The sequence below is a fragment of the Belonocnema kinseyi genome, chromosome 9 (genome assembly GCF_010883055.1).
Source record: "Belonocnema kinseyi isolate 2016_QV_RU_SX_M_011 chromosome 9, B_treatae_v1, whole genome shotgun sequence".
Classification (NCBI taxonomy): Eukaryota; Metazoa; Arthropoda; class Insecta; order Hymenoptera; family Cynipidae; genus Belonocnema; species Belonocnema kinseyi.
Window position 1 is genome coordinate 110,617,438 of NC_046665.1, and position 9,846 is coordinate 110,627,283.

The 9,846-nt window shown below is 23.2% G+C and overlaps 2 protein-coding genes across 3 annotated transcripts in view; one reads left to right on the forward strand and one right to left on the reverse strand.

Annotated features, from left to right (window-relative positions):
- LOC117180872 (integrator complex subunit 4) overlaps positions 1 to 8,866 on the reverse strand; it is a 55,083-nt gene extending 46,217 nt beyond the window's left edge. The window contains exons 1-3 of the mRNA XM_033373436.1: positions 8,497 to 8,866; positions 7,914 to 8,030; positions 2,602 to 3,026 (exon numbers count right to left, since the gene is read on the reverse strand). Coding sequence (XP_033229327.1) covers positions 2,602 to 3,026; positions 7,914 to 7,964 — 476 coding nt within the window. The 5' untranslated portion in view covers positions 7,965 to 8,030; positions 8,497 to 8,866. The remainder of the gene's footprint in view (positions 1 to 2,601; positions 3,027 to 7,913; positions 8,031 to 8,496) is intronic.
- Positions 1 to 9,846, forward strand: part of LOC117180871 (PDZ domain-containing protein 8) — a 174,488-nt gene that overhangs the window by 55,370 nt on the left and 109,272 nt on the right. For both annotated transcript variants that reach the window (XM_033373433.1, XM_033373434.1), the window contains exons 3-4: positions 8,603 to 8,743; positions 8,847 to 9,641. In XM_033373433.1, coding sequence (XP_033229324.1) covers positions 9,246 to 9,641 — 396 coding nt within the window. In that variant the 5' untranslated portion in view covers positions 8,603 to 8,743; positions 8,847 to 9,245. The remainder of the gene's footprint in view (positions 1 to 8,602; positions 8,744 to 8,846; positions 9,642 to 9,846) is intronic.

Genomic DNA, 9,846 nt, shown 5'->3' on the forward strand with positions numbered 1-9,846 from the left:
TGAACTCTTTTTGCTTGATAGATCATTCTTTTCGGTTGGAAAATGCACTGATAAATTTTTAGTTAACAAATTTAATCTTTTTGGGTTGTAAGTTTGATTCTTTAATTCGAAATATAATTATTTTGAGAAAAATATAACAAAAAAACCATACTTTCTTGTTTAAATTTGAGCCTTTTTTGCTTGAAAATAAAAGTTTATTCTTTTCGATTGAAAAATATACAATTACATTTTTGGTTGAAAATTAATATTTTTTGGTAATAAATTTAATTATTTTGTTGAAAATTGAACAATTTAAAAAAAACATAATTCTTGGTTGAAAATTCATCATTTTGGTCTAAAAACTGTTCAATTCGGTTGACATTTTTTTTTCTTTCTTAACAAAAATTTTTTAATTGAAAACTGAACTCTGTTTGGTTGAAAGATCATTATTTACTGGAGAAAAATCTACTATTAAATTTTTAGTTGAAAATTAATCTTTTTGGGTTATAAATTTAATTATTTGATTGAAAATGGAATTATTTTGTTAAAGAATACAACAATTTAAAAAATCATACCTCTCTGTTTACATTTTCGTCTTTTTTGCTTAAAAATTCAACAATTTAGTTGCATTTTTTTTCTTTCGTGGCCAAAAAAATTATTTTTGTTCAAACATTCAACTACTTTTGGTTGAAAGTTCATTCTTTTCGGGTAAAAAATATACTATTGCATTTTTGGTTAAAAATAATTTTTTTTTGTAAGAAATTTAATTATTTGAGTTAAAATTGAAATCTTTTGTTGAAAATTGAACAATTTTTAGTCGAAAATTAATCCTTTTAGGTTACAAGTTTAATTCTTTAAATCGAAATATAATTATTGTATTAAAAATTCAACAATATAACAAGAAATCATACTTTTTCGTTGAAAATTCTTTTCGGTAGAAAAATCTACTATTAAATTTCAAGTAAAAAAAGCATCTATTTTGGTTAATAATTTGATTATTCGGTTCAAAATTATTTTCTTTAAAATTCTATAATTTTGTTTGAAAGTCATACTTTTTAGTTAAAAATTTAACTGTTTTGTTGAAAAATTCGTCTTTTCGGCTTGAACATTCAAAAAATTAGTTAGAAAATTAAACTATTTGGTTAAAAATACATGCATTTTGTTAAAAACTTGTTTTTTGTTTTCGTAGAAAATTAATTTCGGGGATGAAAATTTAACTGTTTTGTAGAAATGTTGTCCTTTTGGCTTAAATATTTAAGGATTTGGTTGGAATTTATTTGTTTTTTTCTTGATAGAAAAATATTTTTTGGTTGAAGATTCAACTCTTTGATTGAGAATTTAACTGTTTTGTTTAAAATTCATTTTACGGTTGAAAATTCACAATTTTAGTTGGAAATTCATCTCTTTGGTTAGAAATGTCAATATTTTGTTGAAAATTCTAGCGTTTTATAGAAAATTTGTTTTTTTGGCTTCAAATTCAACAAGTTAATGCTATTTTTTTTCTTTTTTGACTCGAAAATATTTTTTGATTGGAGATTCCTCTCTGTGGTTGAGAATTGAACTATTTTATTGAAAATTCATGTCCTTCTGGTTAAAAATTAACATCTGGGTTAAAAATTTAAATTCTTTGTAGGAAATTCGTATTTTGGGCTCGCAAATTCAAGAACTTTGTACAAAATTTAACTCTTTGGTGGAAAATTCATGTTTTCGGGTTGAAAATAACACTTTTTTGTAGAAAATTAATTTTTCGAAAATAAAAATTCAATTATTTGGTGGAAAATTACCTTTTTATAGAAAATTCATATTTTTGAATTAAAAATTTAACTTTTTTGTAGAAAATTTCACCAAATTGTATTGAATCCTGTTTAATAATTTATCTGCTTGTTTGAAAATTAACCTTTTTGTTGAAGACTCATATTTTTGAGTCGAAACTTTAACTGCTTTCTAGAAAATTCATATTTTTGACTAGAAATTTCAATAATCTGGTAGGAAATTATACTGTTTCTTTGGAAATTTAACTATTTCTGGTTGTTCATTTAACTATAAGTTTGAAAATCAACTTTAATGTTAAAAAATCATGTTTTCAGGTTGAAAATCCAATTGCTTGGTTAAAAATTAATCTTTTACGAATAAAAATTGAACACTTTTGTTAAAAATTCGTCTTTCTAGTTTAAAAACTCTTCTCCTTTCGTATAAATGTATTCTTTTTCTGGTTGAAAAGGCAACTTTTCTTGTATAAAATTAATTTTTTGTATTGAAAATTAAATTATTTGGTGAAAAATGAACTTTCTGTCAAAATTTCTTGTTTTTGAGTTTAAAATTTAATTGCTTTATAGAAAATTAATCTTTTTGGACAAATATGTTTACAATTTAGTAGAAAATGATACTGTTTATTCAAAATTTTTTCATGAAAAATGGTCTATTTTTTCGTTGAAAATTCATATTTATATTTTGAAACAGTATGATTCGGATATGAATGAGTTAAATTTTTAATAATCGAATGTAAAATTGTTCGATTTTATACGTTTTAGAGTTTAAAACTCAACAGATTTCAAACATTTTTCTTTAAAAAACTCGAAAAATGTCACCCTGGAATCAAAAATTAAAATAAAAAATAATTACCGATTGTAATTCCCGAGCTTGAGAAGAGTTGCAAGTCCTTGGCTAATGACTCGATGTGATTCTTCGTTTTTCAAAAGAATTCCAGTTTCGTTAATGATTCTCGCTTTTTCTCCAGGGTCGAAAGTAACTTCTCCGAGTTCTGCAAAGACCCAGAGAATTTTTGTTCGAACCGCAGCTTCCGGTTCGATCATAAATCTCTCCACCAATTTTTTAACGGCAATTGGAACATCTTCGGGAGTCATTTGCGAAAGAATGTCGGATATCCGACACAAAAGTTGCAAAGCGTCATTTCCTCCTTTGCATTTTTCGAGACACTCGATATAAACGAGGACAGAACTTTTTTCGACTCCTGAACCATTTTTATTTGCTGCACTGATTGAAAGTCTCAAGGTTTTTAATTTTTTTACCGGCGGCTCGTTTATTATCTGCAAATATATTCATATTTTACTATTTAATTTTGGGAGTTAGTTTCGCAAAAATATTACTATTTTTATGTTGACAATTCACTTTTTCTTTAAAAATTTAGCTTTATTTGATAATTCAACTATTTATTAAAAAAGTCATGTATTTTGTAAAAAAAGGTCTTTTTCGATTAAAAAAATTGTTCTTTTTGGTTGAAAATTCGTCGTTTCGTTTTCGAATTTCATTTCTTAGAATGAAAATTCAACTAATTAGTTAAAAAATCAACTCTTATGTTTGAAATTTAATTATTTTGTTGAGATTCATTTTTTGTTGTTGTAAAAAATATAAAATATAATATTTTTGTTATGAATTATTTGTTTTGTTGAAAATTCAACTTTTTGTGTTGAAAATTCGTTAAAAAGTCTAGCATTTGTAGTCGTTGGTTGAACATCCAACTATTTATTTGAAAATTCGTGTATTTTGTAAAAAAAAATCATTCTACTGGTCGAAAACTCAACTTTTTTGTTGAAAATTCATTTTTTTCCTTGAATATTGAACTATTTTCTTCCTTTTTTTTGGTGAAAATTTGTTTTTAAATGAAAATTCAACGATTTATTTAAAAAATCATGTATTTTGTAAAAAAGGTATTTTTTGCGGTAAAAAATTGTTCTTCTTGATTGTATATTCGTCGTTTTTTTTTTTAGAATTGAATTTCTTAGATTGAAAATTCATCTCTCTTTTAAACTTTAACCATATTCTTTAAACAAATTTTTTAGCAAAAATTTGTTTTCATTTGAAAATTCAATAATTTATTTTAAAAATCATGTACTTTGTAAAAAAAAGTTTTTTTTAATTCGTCGTTTACTTTGAAAATGTAATTTCGTCGATTGAGAAATAAGCAAATTGGTTAAAAAATCAAGTATTGCATTTAAAATATAATTATTTTATCGAAATTCATTTTTTTAGAAATCATCAAATATATTTTTCGTCGAGAATTATTCATTCTCTTTGGTCGAAAACTCAACTTTTTTTTGTTAGTAATTAACTTTTTGTTGAAAATCCATATCTTTCATTGAAACTTTAACTATATTGTCAAATTTTTTTACTGAAAATTTGTCTTTATTTTTAAATTCAATTATTTATTTTAAAAGTCATGTATTTTGTAAAACAAAAGTTATTTTTTTAATATATATAATATAATTATTATAATTGTTATAATTATAATATAATTATTTCGTTGAAATTAATTTTTTGTTTGTATAAAATATTAAACATTATATTTTCCGTTGAGAATTAATCTTTTTGTTGATAATTCAACTTTTTGTATTGAAAATTCGACTATCTGGTGGAAAATTCCAGAATTTTGTTTAAAATTTTGTTAAGCTAAAATATATCTTTTTCATTTGAAAATCCAAGTATTGACTTAAAAATTCGTGTATTTTGTAAAAAAAAAAATAATTTTTTTGTCAGAAACTCTTCTTTCTATAGTGAAAATTTATTTTTATTTGAAAATTCAGCAACTTATAAAAAAACATCATGTATTTTGTAAAAAAGGTCTTTTTTGGTAAAAAATTGTTTTTTTTTTTTTAATGGAAATTCATCGTTTCGTTTTTGAATTTCATTTTTTAGAATGAAAATTCAACTAATTGGTTAAAAAATCAAGTCTTATGTTTGAAATTTAATTATTTAATTGAAATTCATTTTTTCTTGCAAGGAATATCAAATATTGTTTTTTTTTCTGAATGGTTTTGTCGAAAATGGTCCTTTATGTTGAAAATTCATCTATGGTAGAAAATTGAACTATTTTATTAAAGCTTTATTTATCTAATGAAAATCTATCTCTTTTATTTAAACATCCAACTATTTATTTAAAAATTCTTGTATTTTGTAAAAAATGTATTTTTCTGATCGAAAACTCAACTTTTTTTTGTTAATAATTAACTTTTTTGTTGAAAATCCATATCTTTCATTAAAACTTCAAGTATATTGTTAAAAATTTATTTCTTTTGTGTGAAAATTTGTCTTTATTTGAAAATTCAACTAATTGCTTAAAAAATCAACTCAAATGTTTAAAATTTAATTTATTTGTTGACATTAATTTTTTTTATAAGAAATATAAAATATTAATCGTTTTTTTTTAAATTCCACTTTTAGTGTTGCAAATTCGACTATTTGCTTGTAAATTCTTCTTTCTATGTATAAAATTCCAGTAATTTTTTTAATTCATTCCTGGCAGCAAATCGAATTATTTTGTTGAAGCTTTATTTTTTTTTTAGTAAAAATCTATCTTTTCGATTTGAGCATCCAACTATTTATTTGAAAATTCGTGTATTTTGTAAAAAAATCATTCTTCTGGTCAAAAACTCAACTTTTTTGTTGATAATTCATTTTTTTCCTTGAATCTTAAACTATTTTCTTGCTTTTTTTTGTTGAAAATTTGTTTTTTAAATGAAAATTCAACGATTTATTTTTAAAATCATGTATTTTGTAAAAAAGGTATTTTTTGTGGTAAAAAATTGTTCTTCTTGATTGTATATTCGTAGTTTTTTCTAGAATTGAATATCTTAGATTGAAAATTCATCTCTCATTTAAACTTTAACTATACTCTTTAAACAAAATTTTTAGTAAAAATTTGTTTCATTTGAAAATTCAATAATTTATTTAAAAAAGCACGTATTTTGTACAAAAATGTTTTTTTTTAAATTCGTCGTTTACTTTGAAAATGTAATTTCGTCGATTAAGAATTAAACTAATAGGTTTAAAAATCAATATTGCATTTAAAATATAATTATTTTATCGAAATTAATTTTTTTTAGAAATTATCAAATATTATATTTTTCGTTGAGAATTAATCTTTTTGTTGAAAATTCAACTTTTTGTGTTGAAAATTCCAGCATTTTGTTGAAAATTAAAATGATTTTTTGTTGAAAGTTCAAATATTTTGTTAAAAAGTTAATCTAAAATCTACCTTTTTTATTTAAAAATCCAAGTATTTACTTCAAAATTCCTGTATTTTGTAAAAAAAATTCATTCTTTTTGGTCGAAAACTCAAATTTCTTGTTGAAAATTCATCTTTTTCATTGAATATTTAACTATTTTCTTGCTTTTTTTGTGGTGAAAATTTGTTTTTAATAGAAAATTCAACTATTTATTTAAAAAATCATGTATACTGTAAAAAAAGGTATTTTTGGGTAAAAACGGTTTTTATTGGTTATATATTGATTAAACTAATTGGTTACAAAATCAACTATTATGTTTAAAATATAAATATTATATTGAAATTCACTTTTTTCTATAAAATATCAAATATTATATTTTTCGTTGAGAATTATTCGTTTTGTTGAAAATTCGACTATTTGATTGGAAATTCATCTTTCTAGAACTCAACTTTTTTTTGATAATAATTAATTTTTTTGTTGAAAATTCATATATTTCGTTAAAACTTTAACTATATTTTTAAAAATGTACTTTTTTTTAGTGAAAATTTGTATTTATTTGAAAATTCAATTTTTTTTTAAAACCATGTATTTTGTAAAAGTAAAGGTTTTTTTGGCAAAAAATGATTCCTTTTGGTGAAAAATTCATCGTTTTTTTTTTTTGACAATTTAATTTCGTCGATTGCAAATTAATCTTTAAGTTGATAATTCAACTTTTTGTATTGAAAATTCGACTATTTCTATAAAAATTCTTCTTTCCAGGTAGAAAATTCCAGCATTTAAAAAAAAAAGTAAACTATTTTGACGAAAGTTCAAATATTTTGTTAAAAATTCAAGTTAAAATCTATCTTTTTTATTAGAAAATCCAAGAATCTATTTAAAAATTCGTGTATTTGGTAAAAAATGCATTCTTTTTGTACGAAATCTCAACTTTTTTGTTTAAAATTCATCTCTATCGTTGAATCTTTAACTATTTTCTTACTTTTTTAGTGCAAATTTGTCTCTGATTGATAAATTTAACAATTCATTGCTTTTTTAAAAATTTAATTTCTTAGATTTAAAACTCAACTAATTGGTTCAAAAATCAACTATTATGGTTCAAATTTATTTTTTTGGAGATTCATTTTTTTGGTATTCAATATCAAATATTATATTTTTCGTTAAGAATTAATCTTTTTGTTGAAAATTAAATTTTTCGTGTTGAAAATTCCACTATTTTGTTGAAAATTGTTCTATCTAAAGGTGGAAAATGCAATCATTTTGTCAAAAAATAACCTATTCTGTAGAAAATTCAAATATTTTGTTAAAAAGTCAAGCATTTTTGGTTGAAAACTCAACTGTTTTATCAAAATTTATCCTTTTTGTTGAAAATTCATCTCCTATAGAAAATCGAACTATTTTGTTGAAAATTTATTATTTTTGTTAGTGAAAATCTATTTTTCTATTTTTAAATCCAACTATTTATTTGAAAATTCGTGTATTTTGAAAAAAAATTCTTATTCTCACTATTTAGTTGAAAATTTAATAATTTGTTGAAAATACAACTATTTTGTTAAAAATTCATCGTTTTTGGTACAAAAAATTGGTTCAAAGTTTAACTTTTTTGTACATATCAATTTTTTTTTACTAAAAATATAACTATTTTAACTAAAAATATAACTATTTCATTTTTATTAAAAATTGGTATTTTCTAATGGAAAATGAAACTACTTTCTTGAAAATTCACATATTTTATTGGATGTTTTTTTTTTAGAAAATTAATTTTCTTGGTAGAAAATGAACCTTTTTATTAATAATTATTTTTTTTATTGATTATTGAACTATTTATTAAAATTTTTTTTTTTTGCTGAAAGAAATATCCTTTAAATCTAAATAATATTATATAATGCATTTTCTGTAATCGCAAAAAAAATATAGGAAATTCATTATAGAAAAAAATATCTGGTAATGAATTTAATTAGCATTATTATTTACCTGACTTTGTGTGAATTCCGCTAGAACTCTTTTCTTTATTAATGCAGCCATTTTTTTGTTATTTTTGATTAATTATCTTCTGCGAATTAATCAAATCATTCTTCGAAAACATCAAACCTACGCATCAGAGGGAAAAAGACTATTTTATCATAGAAATGAAAAAAATAAGGCTTTTGAAGCTTTTTTAATCAATCAAAACACAACTGGAAATTAAAGCACTTAAAGTAGAATTTGTTATTTATTTTTATTAATATTAGAATATATTTGGAATTTTAAACTTGTAAATTTTAAGCTTAAACAAATTTCAAGTAAGGAATTTTATAAATTGGGACTGAAAAGTAACGAAAAATAAAATTCCCGAAAAAAGATTTTGAGGTTAGGAAAACATCTCTTCTGATTTAGATCGAAAATTACATTTTTCTGTTTAATTTCCACTTGATTATTTCTACCCAATATCATTTTGACTAATTATAGTTATTTTTATTACACAAAAACATTGATAAATGCGCCTCAATCTGCAACATTATTGTAACAAACTTAACCTCAAAGTCTGAAACAATTTTCTACAAAATTCCGAACTTACCTCATTTAAAAAATAGTATCTTTTTCATCGACTTTTTCACAATATTCACTGATTAATGGTAAACCAATATACGTAATTACTAATAAAAAATATTATGAAATTCCAGATTAAAAAAATATCATCGGAAAGCGACGTAAACCCGTAACTTCCGTTGAAGAGTGTCAAAATCAGCTGACTGATTTTCAAACATATAAAAAAAGTGGCCTAAATAATTAAAAACTTCGGAAAAGGATCGGTTGGCAATCAAGTACAATTATTTTTCTCAGACCTATTTAAATCAGCCTTTAAAGCTGATTAATTTTCTTCAAAAAACATGATAAAAACATAACAATTCTGTTTGTTGCTTCCAGAGTTTCGCAACATGGCCACCAAATCAATAAAGAACTGTCAACGCCTGCAAGTTTAACTCAAAAAAATGGACAGAAACGTGTTTTGAAAATGCGCGAAACCCGTAAACCTTCAGAAAATAGCAGTTTTGAAACATTATTCCAGTGTTGTGCGTGTCTTTAAAAAGTGTTTATTAACCCTTCAAAGCGAGTGAAACTCGAACCTAACCTCAAAAATCGAGTTGTGGCTTCTGTCAAAGCTAACTGTAAACATACATGAATTTCTACAAGATTTCGGTATTTTTGAGGGGCTCAAGTTTTTTAATTAATATTTTAATGCAGTAAGAGTTTTATAATAAATTTTTAATTAGAGAAAAAGTGAGTGATATCGGATTTTGGAAGAAGTGAAAAGTTTCTTTTAATATGGACATTTTGAGCACTTTTTTTTTATCAGTTTTTACCTTCCTTTGTGGAATAGGATGTACGCTATTGTTAGAATTTTACGTATTCAAAAAATACATAGAGTCGGCACCGGAAGCGAGTCCGCCGAAGAAGCCAGTTCCTCATGGAAAAGCGGAATTACCTGAGGAATTGCTGTCGAAAATAAAGGAGGAAAAAAGTAATTTTAATGCGAGTCCTTCGAGACAGGGTTTTAACCAGGGAAATGAAAATCTTGCGATAAATCTGACTCTGCAGTTTTTATTTAATGAACTTAGAAACGCTGAACGAGTTCGTCTCTGGCTTTATCGGAAACTTAACAATGAGTTTAAGGAACTTTTAAATCAGACGACGACTGGCAGACTATTTGATAGTGTTCAGGTATTTTCAGTTTCATTTATAATTCACATTTTATTGTTAAATATAGCCATTTTTTTTAAATCTTCGTTAAATCTTAATATTTGAATTATTTCTTAAATATTTCACAAATATTTCACAAATTTGTGAAATCTTTGAAATCCAGGTATTTTTTAAATATATCATATAAATTTAATTGTTAAATATAGGGGAAAATTGTTTTAGAAAT